General features: G+C 44.8%; 1 protein-coding gene across 1 annotated transcript in view; it reads left to right on the top strand.

Moving 5' to 3' along the window:
• Nucleotides 1-15,131, top strand: part of clybl (citrate lyase beta like) — a 57,621-nt gene extending 42,490 nt beyond the window's left edge. The window contains exons 3-8 of the mRNA XM_070976721.1: nucleotides 118-306; nucleotides 5,121-5,222; nucleotides 6,789-6,882; nucleotides 7,588-7,755; nucleotides 11,778-11,902; nucleotides 13,262-15,131. Coding sequence (XP_070832822.1) covers nucleotides 118-306; nucleotides 5,121-5,222; nucleotides 6,789-6,882; nucleotides 7,588-7,755; nucleotides 11,778-11,902; nucleotides 13,262-13,357 — 774 coding nt within the window. The 3' untranslated portion in view covers nucleotides 13,358-15,131. The remainder of the gene's footprint in view (nucleotides 1-117; nucleotides 307-5,120; nucleotides 5,223-6,788; nucleotides 6,883-7,587; nucleotides 7,756-11,777; nucleotides 11,903-13,261) is intronic.
• Nucleotides 15,132-21,924: the final 6,793 nt, after the last annotated feature.

The raw sequence follows: 21,924 nt of genomic DNA, 5'->3' as shown, positions 1-21,924 counted from the left end.
TGGTTTCTCATCCCTCACAGTAACTATGCTTGCTTTTAAAATGTTCCCTCATGAATTTCACCAAATGCCCCCCATGAAATAATCATGATTTGTGTGTTTAATGCTCCTGTGCTGCAGACGGAGGCCAGAGAGACCATTCCCAGGATGTTAGCAGACCTGGACTTGGGCCGGACAGAGAAGTGTGTGAGGGTGAACTCTGTGTCCAGTGGCTTAGCTGAGGCTGACCTGCAGGTCATCCTGCAGGCTGAGGTCCTCCCTCCTGCCATCATGTTGCCCAAAGTGGAGGACACGCAGGAGGTGCAGTGGGTAAGTTACACAGAGAGCTGAATGGAGTATCTGAAAGCAAGTTGCAATACATGCAAAAACTAAATAAGACAAGAAATACCCATGACATTTCTCCCTTTCACCTCTGGGTGTCTTTTAAAAAACACAGTGGTGCTCTTCCACAAAGTCATGAAGTAAGAGGAAACCGCGGGAATCTTCAAAGCAATCATAACAAACTTTTCCATTTCCCAGTAAAAGTGGGAATCGATCCCTGTGGCAGGACTCGGGGACAGACAGAGTGTTTTTCTTGGCTGCTGCTCAAGAAACGGATGACATTTCTTCGGATTAGCTTCAGAAGCCCGATAGCTTTCTGTAACAACACAACGGTGCCTTCTGCCACCGCTGAACTTACTGGAGACCGCCTTGAACGGTGTCATGTTGTGGCTAAGAATTAATTTAATCACAGTCTCTGCGCTCAGCCAGACAGATACAGTGAATGAAAATATGCGGCAAACCTGCATAACATTCCCTTAATCATGCACACCTTGGAATATTCTTTACATTCACAATATGTTTCAAACTTCTCAGTTTCTGAGGCTCCAGTGGATGAGAAAGATGACAGACTGATATCTAGAAGTACAAAGTCAAAAGCAAGTGAGACAGCAAATCCAGTCGCTTTTGACTCGGTGCTTAAAGATCTCCTGCCTCCTCTCTGACTAGACGTCTGCACAGATGTGTCACAAACTGATTCGACGTCAGATTTGACATCCGACAGTGGAAACCTTTGCAGTGTTACGATGGTGCAGACTGAGAATTGCACATGAAATAAATCCATTTGAAGTGATTACCTTCTGATATTGTTCTCAGTTTCTCTTCTCAGAAGTTACCGGTTGCAATTTGTCCATCCTGGCTGGGCCTGTGCTTGAGTTAAGAGGTGTTTGTCTGGGCTTGGCCATCCCTCTGGATTTCAATAAAGGGGCGCTGTACGGATGTCAGGTCCCGAAAGGTCAGGAGACAGTGACATCATTAATGCAGGCCTTTTCCGATCAGCTCCATATGGTTCACTTACCAGGAGGAAGTGGGTTACTGTCTGCCTCCCTCACTGTTTGTGTCTGAATACAGTTCAAAGGTGCTTTATTGATGTTCAACTACTTTTTTTTTTAATCTGTCACCACCTGAGCTGTGTCTGTTTATCCTTTTTTCTCTCTCTGTCCACACGGGCAAGCAGTGCACCTAAGCAAGGCTGGCTGATTTACTTTTTTTCCCAGCTTTCAACCTACAAATGTTTAGAAAGAGCAGAAATTAAGATTAGTTTACGAGAGAGAGAGAGAGAGAGAGAGAGAGAGAGAGAGAGAGAGAGAGAGAGAGAGAGAGAGAGAGAGAGAGAGGTAATCAGTAGTGAATGGTGGGTGTCTGCTGGCTTTTTCCTCAGTGTTACTATGTGCACACAAACACACGCACATATGTATGTATTCATATATAATATATGAAATACACACACACACACACACACACACACACACACACACACACACACACACACACACACACACACACAACCATCCATGGTCTTGGGGCAGGAGCAGGAAGTTTTTAACTAGTGGTTTTAATTAGCGCACATCTATTTCCTGCTGCCTTTTCTTTCTTCCAAGTATAATTGCTGACAGGTGTTCACTAATTCTCTCCCTCAGCTCAGCCGTTTCTCCCTCCGCTACTTTTCCTCACTTTACAAAGAAAAGTCCATTTTCTTTGGCATTCATTTCTTTTTTTAAAAAAACCACTCACTGTTGTTGTCATTATTTTTAGGATGGTGCTGAAAATGCTGCTGTTTTTTTTTTTCTTCTTCTGGCTAAATACTACAGCGTTGTCGCTTAAAACCCTTCGCTGGAAATGTCTTTGCTCTTTTGATTCGCAGTGTGTTTGCCGTCTGTTTGTGCGCGGGCAGGTGCATGTGTGCTCCTGAAGCAGACTCTCTGGATGGGAACTCGATTCCTTCGCGTGTGCTCATCTTTGTCCCTCCAACTTTTCCTCTGTGTCTTCTTCGCTCATGTCTCCGTGCTGTAAGCATGCGTCTGATTTTCTCCACTCTTGTAAGGCTGCGCAGTAAATCCCTCACTTGTTTATTTTTCTCCCTTTTTATTGATATTAGCACAGGAACCTCCAGACTGATTTGTCGCTAAAAGATGGACTTGCTTGTTTCCCTTTGTGTGGAAATCTTTAGCTCTGCCTTTCTCCTCTCCCCCAGCCCTTGTGTGACTGACAGGCCTTATTGGGCTATAACAGGCGTAACTCCCTCCTTTGTCTGAGGACAATTCTCACACAGATTCGGAGCCGTGTGCATTCTTTGCCCACCACACTATTTGGTGTGCACTGGGACCGAAAGAATCGCACCCTGTCCCGCTCCTCCTCCTCTACTCCTCCTCCTGTCCCCTCCCCTCATCCCTTTCTCCGCTTCCCCTCTGTGAAATGAACACTTCAGCAGGCCGGAAACATTTAATCTGGCCCCCTTTTGAAGAAAATTAATTGAAACTTGTCCCACTATAGCCTTCTTTCTCCAGCTCCATCTCTCCCTCCTTCTCTTTTCATGATTGGGTGGCAAAACTGTCAGAGGGCTTGTTTGTAGCATGGCTTTGAATGGCAGGAAGAGGTGTTATTTCTTCCTTTTTCTTTTCTTTTCTTTTTTCCCAATTCAGTAGTGAATAACATCTTAAAGTGTCCCGGTTTTGAGAGCCATTGACAGCTAATGGTTGCTGTACGCGCCGGAGGAACAATGAGCGAGCATTAAAGCACCTCTTCTGCAGTGTAAATCAGGCCCTCAAAGTGTATAATAGCTGAAGAGGAGAATACAGCCGAAGGACAGAAACATGTAATCAGAGAGGCTTGGAGGCTCTTTATCCAGTGGTGCCGCATTGAGCTGTCATTTGTTTTCCTCCAGCAGAATCCAAACAGCCTGCGCGGCTCGCCGCAGCCTTGTTAGGGTTTGCATGGCGCAGTGTCACGGTGGTAATCTCTGTGTGTAATATCAGCTAGGTTTCCCCACAACAGGCCATATCTATCTAGTTTCCTCTGTCACAGAAATAGGTTTATCTACACCCTCTTTTCACACTCCCTCTCGCCCCCCCACCCACCCACCCACCTCCCCTTCCTGTGTTTGCGAAGGAGGGGGGATATTATGCTAAGCCCCCAGCGTTAGTTTTTATGTTGCCATAGCAGCCTTGCTCCCACAGGGTTGTGACCTCAGATGATTACAGTACAAAGCCTATTGGGTCTTGAAAACCTCTTTGAAGATGAAAAGTCTTTGATGGTTTGTATTTATGCAAATCTCTCAGATATGATTTATCCAACTGAGATTGAATGGGGAGATGATTAAAATTGCCCCTATTTTTGAAATCCTTCAATGGAGGCCCACTCTTTCAGTTTTGAGAACAAGAGTGGTGAGTGCGAGCGCGGGGGTTATTTTGCTCTTCATTTAGAAAAATGGCAGTGCTGTACCTGAGGTTATTTATATCCGTCTTTTTCCTGGTGTGTCAAAGAGGGAGCGAGAAAGAGAAGAGGAAGGGGGGACATGGAGTTAGACATTTCTACTCTGAGCTTTTGCACCCTCTCCCTCTCTCTCTTTTTTTGACTGGCTTTGAAAGGAAATATCTGACGGAGGGGGCTTTTGTGTGTTTCCAGATGATAGATTTTGGAATTTGGGCTACCCCACTGGCAGTCCAGGGCTAGCTGTGAACTGGTCTGTTGGAAAAAATTGAAATGCTTTGGTCTTCAAAGAATTAAACTTGGTTTTAAAGCCCTACTTAGGTGAGCTTGCATATTAGCAGGAGTCGTGCAGAATAAAGGCCTCAGCAAAGTGTCATATCACACTCTGATTGTTGCTCCAGTCTCCCTGTTCCCTGCCATGGAGGGGGGACGCAAAGCAGAATAATGTAGGAGTAAAACACACTCAAAGACATCCAAAATCTTGTTTCTTCTCCCCTTTTTGGGTATTTTGTTTCTTCTTTGGTTCGCCGTGTGTATGCATGTGCCCGTGCGCGCGTGTGCACATTTACATGTGTGCGCCCTCTCAGGGGAGCACATGCTGTAGTGGCGCAGAGCCTGTGAAAGAAGGTAGAGCAGAAGACTTCAGACGAAGGGGGAACCCTGGTGATAATGTAAAATATTTCATTTCACCCGCTTTTGTTGCCGCTCTCCCGTGCTCGCTCTCTCCGTTATTTGAACCCTCATAGATGTGTTTCTGAATAAGGACCGAAATGGGAACAGTGCAGGTAATAAAGGTGTCAAGATTTGTATCAAAAGTGAGTTTTTGCACGTTAAGATTTCTTTTCTCTCCCGTCTGTCTGTCTGTCTGTCTGTCTGTCTGTCTGTCTGTCTGTCTGTCTGTCTGTCTGTCTGTCTGTCTGTCTGTCTGTCTGTCTGTCTGTCTGTCTTACCCCGCAGTGGATTTTGAAATATCATATCATTTCATATCATTTATGTATTTTTTTTTTCTTTTTCTGCTGAACATTTTTTTTTTCCTTCCAGTTTCAAATTCACTCTGGTGCAGTAGCTCAGTGTGAGCTGCCTGTTTTTCTCATTCATGTAGCTGATAAAGTCCAGTGAGCCACACAGAAATACAACCCACCTTTAATGCTCTGTGCATATTATAAAAAATATCTCAGAATGGATTCAAGCTGGTCGTACATCTGAAAAGTACGCAGACAACAATATATGTCTAATGAGCCTGACGACTATGTTTGTACAAAGTCAGGGGAACAAATTCATTTGCTGTGATTGTTTTGGAGGTTTATTGTTTTCTATCTGCAGAAGCAGTGGGAGTTGTTAATGAGTCGTGCATGAAATTGTTCCCGTGTGTTTAGTTTGTTGACAGGTTTCAGCACCACTTGAAAGGACGGCCACTGACAGAACCCATTCGCCTGGTCACCTTTGTGGAAACCGCTGTGGGCCTGCTCAGTTTTAAGGTAAATTACAAACAAAGCCCCCCAAAAAACTGCCTGCGTAAGACATTTTTCCTGTTTGTCCATACTTCACTTTAGATTAAAGAGTGCGTCAGCGAGCCGAGCGCTCCACGTGTCCAGAATGAAAGGGATTCAAAGCTTTTGGACAGTCTCTCAAAATGAGCCTTTTGAGGCTTTGGTTTTGCTTCTTTTTTTTTTTTTTTTGTTTCCTTTCTCTGTGTCTGTCTGCATGCCTCCCTCTCCATCCCTCTCCAGACACGCTGACATTTTTTAATTAGAACTGTTTAAATATCATCATAGTGGAAAAGTTCTTAATGAAATTTTGGCAAGCATCAAAGCGGCTCCTGTTATAGTGCAGCGTGACCTTCAGCAGCGCGGGGAAAAGGGCATGGTTTGGGCCATTTGGGGAGAAACAAGCTGTCCTTCCTTCTTTTGATTTGTCTTTTACTTCTCCACTCTAATTCTGTGTGTGTGTGTGTGTGTGTGTGTGTGTGTGTGTGTGTGTGTGTGTGTGTGTGTGTGTTTGTATGTGTGTGTGTTTTGATGGCAGGGGGTGTCTCTGTGTGCTTTCTTGAGAACACCCTGTGTCTTTGCCCAGACTGAACCCCAGGTTACAAGCACACACGCACGCACACACGCACGCACGCACGCACACACACACACACACACACACACACACACACACACACACACACACACACACACACACAAAACACAGCTAGTGGTGAAATTAATTTGGAGGCCAACAAAAGCAGGAGACACATTCTCATTGTTTGCTCTTCACCACTTTCCACATATATTGTTTTATTTTATTTTATTTTTTTTTCCTTATTCAATAATCACTGTAGCAACAAGGTTGTCGATATTTTTTGGTACAGGTACCATTAAAGTACCTAAGTCATATTTCAGCACCTCTCTTTAAGAACATAAAATTTGCTGTGAAACCTTTTTGTCATTGAACAAAATATACCGACTTCTCTCTGCAGCAGTGAACTTATGAAGCGAGTGTATAACAAGCAAAAATAACATTTAAATGAAGAAATGCGTGGTCATAGAATAAATAAACACAGTTAAATCTGACCCGGCATTCAATGCCCGCTTTCAGTGCTTGACAGGTTTCAAAACTGTGCTGCTTCAGCCCAGAAATGTTTCAAACGGAGCTCAAAAAGTGTTGAGGTTTCATGCTCACCGCGACTTGGCTAACTGCGCCGGGCTGGCCGAGAGTGAAGAGGCAGCTGTCGCACCGCTGGCTGGGCTGGTTTGCTTGTATTTATGTACAGTATGTGTGTCTGCAGGTGGCTTATTTAGTGGGCCAGTGCACTCACGTCAGTCCTTATGGAAAGAAAGCAGGAGTTAAGTTGGGATTCTGATAGATTTGTGTCAGCTGTTGTGTGTGATTGTTTTTTGCCTGCAAAGGAAACTCAGAAATCTGGATTATTTGAACTGCTGCACATTCTTGGAGCGTAATTAGATTTACTCAGTAGTGCTTCTGCCAATATGTCCAACATTTCTCTCCCTCTTTGCACCTGTGTCACTTTAGCCAGCGTGTATTATATATACTCTCTCCAGGCGGTGTGTGAGGAAATCCGCCGACTTGCTCCCAAGGCTGGTCTCCACCATGACGGCGTGGTGTTTGGCTCTGATGACTTCTGTGCCAGCATAGGTAGCTATTACCCCGTGTGCTCGACTTTCTCACTCATTGTTGGCCACAAATGAGCTATTCTGTCTTTCCTTTCCTGGATATGTTACAGAGAACAGAAGAAGTTGTCTGTAAAAGCATAGTTATGGCTAAGTGGTTGCAAATAGAGCTTTTTTACATGTGAGTAAGAGATGATTTGTGATATGTAAGTGATTCTATACTACTTACGCAAATAATGAATGACACATTTCTTTAACAAGTGCATTACTTTCTATATCAACAGTGTATTATTACATGCAGCTTTGACCAGTTACCACAAGTAAAAGATGAGGATGTTTTTGAATCTGTTTTTAAGGTTTAAAACAGATGGAAAGGAAACACAAACAGCAGCGTTTGAACTGCTGATTCACTCTGTTTTTGATATGTCCTGGCATTTGAATTTAATGGAGCCACATAGAAAGTGGTATGTTGTTGTTATTATTACGTACAGTAAAGTGGATTTATCACCAAATGCCACATTTGGCTGTGTAGTTTGATATGAAACACTCCACCACAAAAGAAGAGTGACATATTGACACAGGGTCACTCTTTCATTCATGTGTTCATCACCCTCACCATGCCACCTCTTATTTCCTTGCCTATCTACCTGTTTCCCTTTGAGATCTCAACTGGCATGGCACCTACATGATGCGTGTGCGCCCCCCCCCCCCCCCATATTTTGTCCTCTAGGTGCCACGCGGACAAAAGATGCCAGCGAGCTCCTTTACGCGAGGCAGAAGGTTGTCGTGACCACCAAAGCATTTGGGCTGCAGGCGATCGACCTGGTCTACATCGACTACAAAGATGTGGAGGGGCTGAGACGGCAGGCCAGAGAGGGAGCTCTCATGGGCTTCACAGGTAAAGTTCCTCAAATCTGCCCCTGTTTCAGCCCTGACCTCGGCATGTCTGCCAGTGGTTGCCCTTTATTTGGATCCTATATATTCACTCCTCCGTGGCACCAAACCGACCTTGCTCAGCTTCCTGTTGCGAGCAGCGTTGAGGCAGTCCAACGTCTCAGTTTTCACTCTTGTCTCTCGTCACTCTGAATGTGTGAGTTGATAATTGTCTTGAGTGTAGTTTAAAAACAGTGACAGCATCTCCTGGCTTTTCATTTGACAGTGAAATATGTGCATTGTTGATTAAAACGAAGGCCTCACCTCAAAATGACCACTGCGCTTTTAGAACAGGCTGCTTGTCTTTGTCTTTTTTTTTTTTTTTTAGCACCTTAGGTGCTGCTGAAGTGAACTGTGAACAACACTGCCGTCCTTAAATGCTTGTCTGACATTTGTGTTGTGCCCACAACGAATTGTCTGCGTGCGTGCACTCGGCCGTGCGCACCTGCACGTGTGTAAATGTGCGTGTATGTGCAAGTATGATAAAAGGGAGCTATTAGCCAAATGTGGTAGCGTCTACTTTAACAGCGCTCTGTGTGTGTCTGTAGCCAGGCAACGCTTTCAGAATGTGTGTGCGTGTGTGCGTGTCTGTGCCCCGCAGACTGCGTGTAACAGACCACAGAAGGCAGGACAGCCTGTTCCAAAGTGGGTATTCCAGTCATTCTTCCTTCGCTGCAGCAGATATATTTATTCGGCTTTTTTTCCATCCCTTGAAGACTGATTATTTGAAAATCTGACATATTTCCCACTGTGGTCCAGGTCCACATAAACTGTGAGGGGAAAAAAAAAAGAACTGAATCTCATCATGTTTTTTTTTCACTATGTTGTAATGTTTAGATTTTTTCTCCTCGAATGTGAGATCAGCGGATATAAAGAAGGACAACGTCAGCAATTAGTCAGCTTTTCACACTGGAAAGAGTGGAGGAAAAAGAAAACACTTGACACTTTTCTCTTGCTGCTGCAGAATTGTAAATCCCTGAGCGTGCTCTCCATGTTGCTCTGGCCTCGACACACGTTACCTGCACTTCACATCATCAAGTCATCTTGTAGGGGAGCTTCTTGCTGTCTCATACAGCAACTTATTTTCCAGATGACCTCATTTGCCACCTCAATTCTCTGGTGCTGCGGGTTTATATGAGTGCTTGTGTGTGTGTGTGTGTGTGTGTGTGTGTGTGTGTGTGTGTGTGTGTGTGTGTGTGTGTGCGTGCGTGTGTGTGCGTGTGCGCGTGCGCATTGCTGTGGGTTTATATCAGAATTATTCGGCTTTAGCTGTGTGCAGATGTCTCTGGGTTTTGAAGATTTACACCTTTTTTACTGAACAATTTAACATTTGTCTTTGCAGCTCTACATACACAGTGCAGCGTGATAGGTTGCATATTATGTTTAGTGCACTGATTCCTCAAATTCATGCATATATGTCACGTATAATAATCTGTTAGAATTGTTTGAACTTGCTTTAATCCAAATCATTTTCAACTAATCCTTTTTTGTAGCAAATAAAAAGTCAGAAAAGAAAGCTCGAGGTGTTGTTCACATGAGATACAACATAGAAAAGCTAATGATGGAAGCAGCTGGGTGATGAAGTAAATGGTTAGATTTGATATGGAGCAGAACCATTCAAAGCACTGGATTAGTGGCTTACAAGCCATGGGCACTCTGTATAATCTTAGTTAGTAGCTATTACTGGCCCGAGTGTGCTTAAGCAATAATAGGGTGCAGCCAAAAGCCTCTACCTGTGCAGTAATTGACCTTGGCGGCACCTAAGCTGCATACAGTACCCATTAGCACTGAGCGCAGTACACAGTGGTGAAGCACAAACACCCAGTGCTTCTTAACAGGACAGCAAAATTCTGCAAAACCTTGACAAGTCTGGAATCTGTCGGTGAGGAAGGTCATTTATTTGGGGGATTTAATGTCTTTTCTTCATAAGCACCCTGTTTTGTGTGCTTTAAACTACGTGCTGCTGCTAAGACTCAACGATCCTTCTCGAAATGTTTTTGCCCCCCAGACATAGAAAACACAACGCCACAAAATGCTCCGCTTTCAGGGACCACATTTCACTTCCATCCCCGGGACCCTGCCCATCATTCGCCTGAGAGCACTTTGCTAAATAGCAATCCTCCAATGAGATGCCAGCACCACATGGCAGGCCGGGATTGGCTGGAGGGCATGAATGATGCATTTTAGGAGAACCAATGGGTTGTAACTGAGGGCACCTGAGTCACCCTGTCTGTTTCTTCACTCTGTCATTCGCCTGTTGTCCTACACAAACACACGTGCGGAGACACGCGCACACATACACACATGCAAAGAGACACCCTCTTTGAGTATGTTTAAGCCTGCCAATATCAGTGTGGAAACATGTTTCTGTCTTCAGCCCAGAAGTAAAACAGGTGGCAGAGGAGGGAACACACACTCCTCTTGCCCCAGTCCTCGTAGAATGCAACACACACACACGCAGGTTGTAGCAGTAGGAGAACCAAAATACCTTTTCTTTAATTCAAGTACCGCAGACCAGATGATGCACAGACACACACACACACACACACACACACACACTTGTACACTTCTCCAGCACAGCCCTGGGGATTCCTCGGGCTCCAACAGAAAGTGTGCAGTTACGGTGTCTCAGCTTCACGCAAACACACACACGCAGGCCCTCACACATCCACAGTGACGCACAGACTCGTGCCAAGTGTCACATTTTGCCGTATGCGCGCTTCCCTCAAAGGTATCTGTTAATCATAAGTCGCAGTTTAATGGATCGTGTTCTCTCGTCAGTAATTGTTCCACCCTTCAACTACAGTGTGTTGATTGTGTAACTGCTGTGTGTGTTTTTCCTGAGGTTAACTGGGGTGAGCGGAGCTGGATGAAGGGAGTGGGTTCTCTCCTCCCCCTCTCCCCCTTCCCGCCTCTCCTCCTCTCTCTCCTGGGCGAAATTTTTTGCTCGTGCAGCCCGCCCGCTCGGCCACCTTGAAGGATTTGTTGTCGGCGACAGAGCTAAGCCCCAAAGTGTCGAGTTCCTGCTGGCTGCCGCTGAGCCGTCGTTCTCACCAGACGTTTCATAACCTTAACTTATCACTACAAGTTTGATCTGCAAATGTACACGGGATTATGTCTGTGGCGTTAGCCCACATTTAACTGAGAGGGAGCGGGAGGGTGGGGGGGTGAGGATTGTGTCAGACAGAGCTTTAACTCCATGTTAGGCTTGTGTTTCAGCTGGATAAAAGATGGATTGGTTGTATCTGAAAGGTGCGGACAGCGAACACAGACAAGCTAAAATGCGTTCATAGAAAATTTTTCTTCACATTATCATTTCAATCTTTTTGGTAAAGACGCGTGAAAAAATGTTTTTGATATCTTTTTGGACAGGGTTAGAAATGAAAGACTTGGCCGACAGCTTTATTGTCTGATTCTGTGTGGTTTTCTTGTCAATTTTTGAACAATTTTCTCCACTATCTAAGTCTAATGAGGCTCTGACAGGTTGTTCTGTCACCATCAGTGAGCTGACTTCTGTCAGCGTTCAGCAAAGTTTGTGTCTGACAGCAGGGCTGCAAACAGACAGGAGACACCTGATGTCCTTCATCATTCATAGCATCCTCTGGTCCCGTGCTGCCCATCTGACTCACCTCAGTGCCGTAGGACACACGGACACATAAACGCAGTCACTTTGGTCTCCTTTATTTCCTGTTTCATCTTGTCGCCCGTCTGTGTTGTCATTCGTCTCACAGGAAAAGTCTCAGTTTTTATTTTTTCCATGTGCACCTGTTTTCATAGAAAAATCTATTTTTTGCTGTTTATAATCAGGGAGGGTAATTGGCACAAACTGTGTTATTGATAACTCTGTGACAACATGTAAAAACACTGTTGTTTTAAGCACAAACAGCTCTTGTATTTGGTTTTATTTGGAGCCACAGATCGCCCGCTGGTGTCATTAGCATACTTCACTTTCTTTCTCTGTGTGTTTCCTCGTCTGTCCCTGTGCAGGTAAGCAGGTTATCCACCCGGGGCAGATCCAGGCCGTGCAGGAGGAGTTCTCCCCCAGTCCAGAGAGGGTCCAGTGGGCCAAAGAGCTCATTGCTGCTTTTGACCAGCACCAAAAGGAGGGAAAGGTAACAGGAACATCATCTGCCAAAAGACATTATTTTAATCTCTCTTTTGTTTTGGTTGAGTCTAAAATGACCAACCATAGCTGCTCATCGGTGAAACGGTTCATGTAGCTGACATTTTTTACTAAGAAGAGTTGTGTGTCAAAATGTATAACTCAAGAAATAGACGTATCATTTGCCTAGAAGTCAAATCAAATAAAACAGAAAACACACAACTTAAAAAGGCATGCTGCCGTTGCTCATCCTCAGTTAGTTAGCGTTCCTCCTGCTTGTTCACTAAATCCTTCCATTCCAGTCATTTCACTCAGGCTGCAGCTTGTTTAAATGCTACTTTAATTCTCCCACAGGACAATGATTTTTCCAGAAGCAGTAGAAACTTGCACCGGCTTCACAAAAGGGCAACATTTTTTATAAATCTTTGAACAAATTAAGAGGAGGGTGCAGACTTTGGATAAAGCGGGGGATTTTTTTTTTTTTAAACTCAAAGTGTCATGAAATGCTTGTCTGCGGCGTGACACAGTGTCTGTGACTGTGTGTCGTCTCTGCTCTGTGACTCGGACTAATCATTTGTGTACCCTCACACACACACACACACACACACACACCTCTGTTGTTCCAGAGAGTACATACTGTACACCCCTGGGTGACTCTCAGAGACAACTTAGGAAAAGGGGGGTATGTGGGGGTTGGGCCAATTAAGTGTACAATATTATTGTTCCTAATTTAGTGCATGGTTGGATCCTGTGTGTTGAGCTCTGTGGGCTATCTGCTGAGGTAATACACAATCTGCCCACACCTCTCTCCCTGCCAGGGCTGCTCCTACTAAGCATCGCCCGAGGGATTCATATCCTACCCATCCCTCTGCTGCCGTGTGTGTGTGTGCGTGTGTGTGTGTGAGAGAGAGAGAGACGGTTTGAACAGTGAGCAGGGTCAGTCCCTTTGTCTTACAACACGACAGGTGCTTGTTTTTCATAATTCTCACCTCCAGCTATTGACTGCATTTTTCTCACTTGAGGTTTCTTGATCTTTTAAAGTAGAATTTTATAGCAGGCATATTATTCAGAGATGTTCTCTATTGAGTTTCATTTTCTCCAGCAACATCCTGCTTGTTGTAATTAGAGCTTTTAGCATTATTTGCTACACACTGAAACAGCATTAAAAGCACTATTTTTATGCTTCATCTTCATACACACAGCATATGAGGCTCTTGTGAAGTGGCATGCTATGTTTTCCTTACAGCCGTGGACTTCCTGCTTCTGGAACCATTATCCTACATCCAAGCACGTTTCAGAGCGCGTGCACAGAGGCTGTCCGCTCTAATGTTTCTCTTTCTGCTCTCGTCTCTGTTGTAAACCTGCTCAGGGTGCATTCACCTTCCGCGGCAGCATGATTGACATGCCCTCTGTGAAGCAGGCGCAGAACATCTTAACGCTCTCCGTCGTGGTGCCAGAGAAATAACGCGACTGGTGCGGAGAGGCTGGAGGGACCACGTCACCGAACCCCCACAGGAGAGGTGAAAGGAGGCTGGAAATGTTGCAGGCTTCACGAGAAAAAAAGCACTTTTGAGCCTGACATAAGCGGAAATTGTGGTTTGAATATAAGTTTTTCTAATTGTTGAAATGTTTTGATTCATTTGATTGTCATTGCAGTTGCGGGGGGGGGGGTTAAAATATACCTTCAGATGCTTTCAGCGATGTCAAATCTGCACATGGTGAGGAGTAACAGCAGATATGTGGGTCTCGTTGAGGACTATTGCCCTGTGTGGGCACTTTCTTGGCACACTTTGCAGTGTGCACGCCGTCAAGTGACTCTGTGGCGTGTGCGCCCCTGCCTCCCATCTCTCCCAGGTCATGATGAATGCTCTCCCATCTCCACGGTCCAGGCAGCTGGGCGAAAGGGTAAACAAACACAACAAGCCACTGTTGTGGATCCATTCATTAGGCCCCAGTCCTCCAGTCAGGCCTCAGCCCCCTGCCCAGGGCCTGACTCGCAAAGCATCAAAGTCTTGCTCGCTTGAAAAAAAGAGAAACACAAATGAAAGTGCATAAACTCGCGATTTAGCTTTTTTTGTGTCGGTCTCCTTAGTAAAGACATGCAGCTCGCTCTGTGGCAGCTGTGAGCCTGTGGTCTTGATGGAGAAGGCGTGCGGCGTCAGACACACCATGACCTGTACGAAAAATAAACACGGCGTACATGCACATGCTGCGGCAGTGTTCTTTAGCTGATCTCTCATTTAACACGGAGTTTAAGTGGGATTTTCAGATGTTTCCAATTTTTTTTTGATTTTTTTGCTTTTCATCAGAATCCTCAAAAGCTACCCGCCACAGTTTTAAATGGACACTTTTATACATATAATAAAAAACAACTCCCGAACAAGTTCAGAAAAGTCGTTTGTTGCGCTGGCACAAATAAAAGTACAATGGGGCTCTGTGGAGCGCTTGTGCACGTCTGACTTCCAGAGACAGTGAAGTGGGTGTGATGTTAGAGTGAGACAGATTAGTGGCCATGTTGCTCCAGCAGACCAGGACCGAGGCTTTGTCTCTCTGACTGTGGATGGGGGGATAATTGGGGGGGTGTTGAATGGTTAATAGTGCCATTGGTGACCATGGTAATGAAAGGCACCATACCTCCCCTACCCCACCTCATCCACTCATCTCTCTCTCCCCCTCTCTCTCTCATACTGTATGAGCTATTGTGTCTGGGGCAGGACTGTGGTCTGTGCCAGGCCAGGCCAGACAAAAAGATCGAAACCACTCCTGCGCCCAGCCAAAGACCCGAACAGTAAGCTGTCTCTTTGGCATTTGGCCACATATTTCTCTCACCCCTGGCTCACTTTTTCTGTCGGGAATTCACATTCAGCTTGTTTGTTTGTTTTCACCCACTCTACTATTATACCCTGAGGTTGGTGGACAAAACTGCTATTATGTATGACTTTCATTAAATAAATCAACATCATTATTTGGGTAGAGCCATTTCAGGACGCTCTGAGGATCCCGAACATAAACGGTGGGGTGGTTGAAGAGGCGTTCATGGGTAGCCTGCTCTCATTGTTTAAATCAGTGCGTCTGGTGTTTGTGTGCAGGTTTTGATCAAACTTTGAAACACTTCAGTGTGACTTTTTCAACTTGCATTAATGCATCGTTTGTTGCAGCTCAGTCCTGTCGCAACCAAATCTCAATGCAGAAAAGGTTACAGAATTAAAAAAAAAAACAAAAAAACTTGTGTGTCTGTTTTCACACTCTGGTTTGATTTCATCTTTGAGAACAAGTTTGTCTCCATCCATGTATGTTCACTTTAAAGAAAGCTACCAGTGCACAAATGGGCTGTTATGGATGCATGTTATTTCTCTCCCCTCCAGCATTTAATAAAGCAACTTTGACCATCTGCAGAAAGCCCTTCTTCCACGCATGGCTGCGAACATCCAGCACTCAGCAGAGGCTCACCAGGTGACTTCAGCAGTGAAAGGGGCCAGTCTTACGGGACAACTTGGCTTTTCCGAGCTGCTTTGCACCAACAGGTGTCCCCACAGACAGGAAGGAAGATCTCTGAGCAGAGGAAGCAGCACAGGGCATCACGCAGGGACAAAGCAAAAAGGGCAACTCTTCTGAGGATGACCAGGAAATTACTTTGGCCATGTTTAACAAAACACAACATCCCCCGAGTGTTTGTGCTCCACACATATTATCATTTTCCCCTTCCATCCAATTATCCTGCTCTTCACTGATATTTCCTCTAACTTGGTCAGCCCTCCCCCTCTCTGCGTAAAGGTGAAGCAAACTGTCCTCTGCTCTCCGTGGAGCTCCTTTTGCTCTGCTCTCATTGCAGCTTGACGACTTTGCAGTTGAGCAACATTTGGGAATGAAAAAACAAAAGATTTCAGTGACATCTCTGTTGATTAGAGGAATGCATCCCTGTCTGCCTCCGCTGTGTAATTCTACATGACATTTCTATTATGCGTGGAACTGATATAATCTTCTCAGTCCGCTCGGCAGTTTTATTTAAATACATGTCTCCGGTATTCCCTGAGAGAGTAAATTACAATTAACACGATTATAACCTCACAAAATTGTGACGGGAATCAATTAGGCTGCGAGCAGTATTTCATAGCCCGGTAATGTGTTGGTCGAGATTGCTTTCATAAATTATGAGGGACAGCGCAGGCGGAGAAAATGCATGTATGCAAAACACTGTCAGAGGAAAATTAAAACGAAATGTTTTACATATTTTTCCATTAATCTAAATGGGACCCGTGTGGCAAAGATGGTTTTATTCTAATTCCCCGCCCGGGGATGCCCAAATAATGACTTGATGTTTTAATAGACTTCTAATGACAATATATGACAAAGTAATTGCAGCAAAAGATTATTCTAAGGCAATAAAATACCTCGTTATTGTAGCTGCAGCGCAGTTTGAGACGTGTAAACCTATTTGCTAAAATGGCTTAAAATATACCGACTGCACAGCTGATCAACATAAAACATTTAGTTTAAGCTAATTAACTCTGTTTCAGTATTTAGGAATAGTGTTTAAATAAATTGGAAGCCTTTCAAAGTGGCTGCAATAGGCCATCCTCTGAGAAACGGTGGCAGAGCTGACAGCCCTGAGGCAAGACAACAAAACCTTTTAGTTTTCATTTCTTTAGCAATTATTGCGTCCAGAAATAATAATGAAAAGACTTTAAATTAAGAGGAAATTATTTCTCGTGCTTTCTTCTTAAATAAGCCCTCTGTGTCGTTTGGAAAGACATTTGAAACAGACTAATGCAGCTGCAGGAAAAAAGGATCGCACCTTTCCTGAAATGCAATTTAAGAGTAACAACGTGGCATGTTGTTTTATTTTATTTTGTTTTATTTCATTTTATTTTGAGAACGGGCCCTGAAAATGGCGGATTCGTTTAAAAACTCGATCTGTCAATAGAAATCTTTTATTGATTTCGTTTTCTGCACACTGACAGGCGAGCGTCCGTGAACACACGCCGGATTTCTTCAGTATTATCAGCTACTTTATTCTGCAAACGGATGTTGGAGGAATATTTGTTTGATGTTTTCCTCAGAAACCACAAAAAGCTTTTTTTCCTTGTCTTTTTTTTTTTTTTTTTTTTTTTTTTTTTTTAACGCAGAGCCTTTTATTTCCCCTCTGCTGACAGGCGCATGTCCAGCCTCTTTTTCCCCCAGTGTGTTTGCATGATATGAAATTCACCGCGGCCTGTCTGTGCTGCCTGAGTGATCTGGCACATGTGGACCATTACTAACTTCATTTGAGAAGACCTTTTGTCTGAATGTCCCCGTCAGCAAGGCAGTCGGAGGGGACGGAGCGGCGTGGCACCATCAGAGATGTTAAATCCCAACTTTTCCCCCTCCACCTTTATATTGTGACATAAATGTCTTTGACGCCACCAGTTGGCCTGTGAACACGAGTAAAGATGAATGATGTTGATTTTCTGCACAAAATATATTTTATACAATTGATTTTGTTCATATTGGTGCGGGTTTTTTTTTTTTTACCACTGCAGGTCAAATGTGGACAATATTTCATTCACAGCACCAGACAGGTAATTAGATATTATAGTGCTGGAGCTGCAGACCACCTGCTATAGGTTTGTCCTAAAGGTGATGGGCGGAGAGGCGTCGATTTCCATTTAATTTAACCCACCAAACTGGTCCAGGCCTCCAGGCCCTTCATGCCTCTTGCAGAGTTTAGCTCTTGGAGGTCCGTTTCCCTTAAAGTGCAAGCTGCCCCGCGGTGTGTTTACCTGGAGGCTTAATATGATCTGCAGAGGGTGAAGAAAATGAACGCAGCCTATTAACAGAAGAGACTTCAGGCTGGAAACATCTAACCCTCAGAGGTGTTGTCTCCTATGTAAATTAGAAAGTGTGCTGTCCCATATAAATGTAGTTAAAGTCCAGTCAGATTATTAAAAAAAGAAGAAGTAAAAATAGTATTAGGTGACTTTACCTTCCTCCACAGCCCTCCTCTTGGCCTGACTCCCCCCAGACTCCCTTCTCCTTAACGGGCTCAGATCAAAGGCTGACCGGCCCCGGCGGAGACCACTAAAATCCGCCCGCTTTGTCTGCTGTTGCCAGGAGTGAGGAAGGGTGTCGGGGAGGAGGAGGAGGAGGTGGAGGCGGAGGAGGGGTGGCATGGTAATGAGGCTCGTTACAGAGCGACAAAAAGTCTCTGCAACTTTTCCGTTTTTTACCTCAAGTGTCCATCTCTCGTCAGATGCGCCTCTGTCAATTTTCCTGTGGATGTCTGACTTCAGCTTCACCGCAGCAGTTTATTAGCTGATCTCCAGCCTGCTGTGGCTCACTGCAGCGTATTTGCATGTGAAGGTTAGAGCACAAACAATAACCTGTCATGTATGTCAGGGTGTATTTTTTCCCCGATTCACAGTTTTAAAGGGATGGCTGGCACAGGCCTGCTTTGACGTTTCTGCCGCACTGAACGCGCCTGTTTGACATCAACACCCCCACTTTCCAAATTCGGCATGTCACCCCAGGTCTACCTAGACGAGCCCGTGGGTCTTGTTTGTTTGTTGTTCTTAATTGTCCTTGAACGCACCAGACAAGACAGAGCAATAGAAAGTTTACTCGGCCGACACAGACAGTTTAAAGGAGGGGGGAAAAGTCACAGCACCTCATAAAACGAGCAGGTCTACGGACATGAGCGGAGATCAAACCTCACACCTGCCTCTAGCAGCTAATGAGGCAGTAAAATGTTACGCCAAGTCGTTGATGGACACCATCTTTTTTTCCCTCTCCCATTGAAAATGAGATTAAACATTCTTGGAAACAGGTTCTCAGACAGGCAGAGATCTGGGCAGCTTCGTAACTTTTCAGGCAAATAATCTGGTGCGTGTGCTGATGCGCGTCTGGCCCTCTGATCCCGCTCTGCTCTCGGTCTCTTTGTTCTGTGGCGTTCACCTGGACGCTGTCAAAATCTGAGAATCCCCCATAAATGCCTTCTCGTGGCCTTCATGGAGCCTCGTCCAAATGGTGCCAAACAGCAGCCGACTTTGCCGGGACGCTCTGAACTTTCGGCGCAGTTAATTTCAGGTTAAATAAAAGGAGTGTGTCGTGAGTTCAAAGTTTAGAGGCAAATATTAAATTCACGCTGTCCCTCTTAAACTTTTGACCTGTGATGTATTTGCGTCGTTAAAACTATTTACACATTTGAAGATAATAAAAGTGAAATCCACACACTGATGCGAGAGTTTCCCATTTCCCTGCACACAATCCAAAAGCAAGCTTTTGATCTGCCTCTCTCTCTCTCTCTCTCTCTCTCTCTCTCTCTCTCTCTCTCTCTCTCTCTCTCTCTCTCTCTCTCTCTCTCTCTCTCTCCCCCCGCCGTTGTTGAGCAGGTGGAGGCCCCGCACCTGCACACACAGCTGCGCGCACCTTGTTATTGGTGCCGCTGCTTGACGCACAGATGAGCGCAGCGCACAGCCAACAACACAATCCCGACAATAAACCTCTTCAGCGCCACAGTTCTCAGCCTCAGCTGTTTCACTCCTTTTTACGGGGCCACACCAAGACATGCTCATTTCTATGACTCATTTGGGACGTTCACAAGTTATTTTCTATATAAACTGAAAGCAAATCAAATCTGTTTAACGATGTGTTTATTTTATGAAATGTTTTCCAAGCGGGACAGGGATGCATTTATCTCAGCCGTGTTTCCGTCTATCTCTTGTTTGTCATGCTCCGGACTTCAACGTGACACCATCTAATCCAATTAAACACGATAACCCTGGACTCACGTATTATTCTCTTCTTTTTTTCCTTCAAGTTGCTGACAAGCACTCTTGGTTTTGTGTGAAAGAGGGAGTCAAGAGCCCTCTCTTAATCCCGGGCACGACTAGGAGTGATTGAAAAGTGAAAGAAACCCCTCATTGGTCCTCGAGCTTGATGGTGTTTTCTTTGTGCAGGACTCTGGCTTCTTGTTTAGTGCGGTCTTCATGCATAGCAGCCCATTATTTTCGGTCTTTACAGGGAAATCACGTCTGCACTGAGCTGGTGACAGTTATTAGTTTGTATCAGGGAGGAATCTACTTTATGGACACGTAATAAATAATCGCACCTAATCTGTGGCCATTAGCTTGTTAAATTGTTAAAACTTGTAATCCAACCAGCCTGCTAATTGGGATTTAGGAAACAATTACACTATTTCTGGTGCGCTTAATTAGTCGTTTGTTTAAATGGTTTAAGCAGATTAGGACGGTGCCTATTATATAAAAATGACAGATAACGTTTAGCATTAATCAACTCCCTCTTATATTTTAAATTCTTACAACATAAGAAAATAAAATTAGCTGTTTAAAAATGTGCTCTTATTAAAACTGTCGCAAATCCTTAATTTGAGTGTTTCTGAGGAAAAGGCGACGCGATTCCATTAAACCAGAGCCGACGTAACATATTGTAGGTGTTGCAAAATGACAGGTAATTGACATTAATCCGCTCTCTCTGAGACTCAGGGGGGATCTAAAGTAAATGGGGATACGGTTAATGAAGCACCACTTGCCCTTTGAATCTCGGTCACAGTGTGCAGCGGGGAAGTTTGGAGAAACTTCCTTCGTTCAACATGCTCCCCATGCACGCGTCATAAAATATGAAGAAGAGGTCTATGGCGACAATGGCGGCTCGGATGTTTAAAAGAGGAACAATTCGATCCTTTTAAACTGTAGTTGGAGCGGATCCGCTGAGGAAGAAGCTGAGAGGAGGATTAGCGCATGAATATCGAACTTTTTAAGTGATGACTCAGTTTGTCGCTCTCGGTTTATTTGACATCTCAGAGTGAAATTGATGCTTGTTAATAATTCGCCATTGCCAGTAGCCGTTCCGTTTTCCTGCAACCACGGGGTTGTTAATATGCTTATTATAATTCATATTGGGGGTCTTCCCTATAGGAGCTGTGACAGACAGACAGAGGCCAGGTGGGGTAAGTAGGCTTTGAGAGTAAGGAGTCGCACCTCTCCTCTCCATGCGCACACCGCTCCGTGCTACAGGGGCCTGCGTAATGAGGGCACCTATGGGGCCCTCCTGGATGGAGAGGTGTCCTAACCTCGCCACGGCCGGTCAGAATTGAGGCACCGACACCTGCGCGCCACCCCTCCTCCTACTGACTCCCCCCGGGCTGCGCCTGCCACCGCCCCCGGATCACCGAGAGTTCATACTCAGCGCACAACTTTTGACAACGATAATGATGTGCATGGTGATGCTGAAAATCTAAGGAGGGGCTGTAGTAGGGAAATAAGGACTCTTCGTGTCTGCACAGGGGAGGGGCCCTTGCATTTCTCCTCAGGACCAATTCAGTTCTGATAGAAAAGCACCACTCTGCTGCAGCCTCCCACCGAAGTGATGAATACATAACCTGCTGGCTGCTCTCTCAATCCAGAAAACAGGAAAACAGCTCATATTCAAACATCTGCTATAAAATCTGAAAATAGATTGAAACAAAAGACTTAAAACGAAGCAGATTAGTTTATATAAATACTGGACATTTATAATCAGCACACATTATGTGATAAACACGGCCCACTTGAGAGTCACATCCTATGTTTTTAGACTTTCACCCAACTATCAGTCATGCTAATAAAATATCACCATCTCTCAAGGTTTAGTGTCACTAAGATGGATAAGCTTTGATAGTTTTGTGAGATATACTGTCATTTACCATGGCAAGTGTCTGCGAAGGGCCAAAAGGTGCCCATCCCCAACGGAGCTGGCCTAATTATACAATTAGTCTTGTGATTGGGACAGTCCAGAGCTAAGTGTCCTGTGGGACAACCAGACACATTATAGCTGTCATCAGTATCTTCACAGCAAGTAAAAGAGCTCGGACTAATAAGTGTGCAGCTTATGTCCTTAAATGAGGTGGAGGGTTGTGATTTATTTCATTCAACATGTTTCACGTTACCGTTTCTGTTCCTTGAACAGAGTACCTTGATTTGGGCCCAACATCTTTTGTGCCCCACAAAGCAAAGGCGAGGAATGGAAAAGTGGATGAAGAGCTGTTTCCTGGACACC

Source organism: Chaetodon trifascialis, chromosome 12, assembly GCF_039877785.1.
Source record: "Chaetodon trifascialis isolate fChaTrf1 chromosome 12, fChaTrf1.hap1, whole genome shotgun sequence".
NCBI lineage: Eukaryota > Metazoa > Chordata > Actinopteri > Chaetodontiformes > Chaetodontidae > Chaetodon > Chaetodon trifascialis.
The sequence above is the reverse complement of the archived record's forward strand: the minus strand, read 5'-3'. Positions and strand labels throughout refer to the sequence as shown.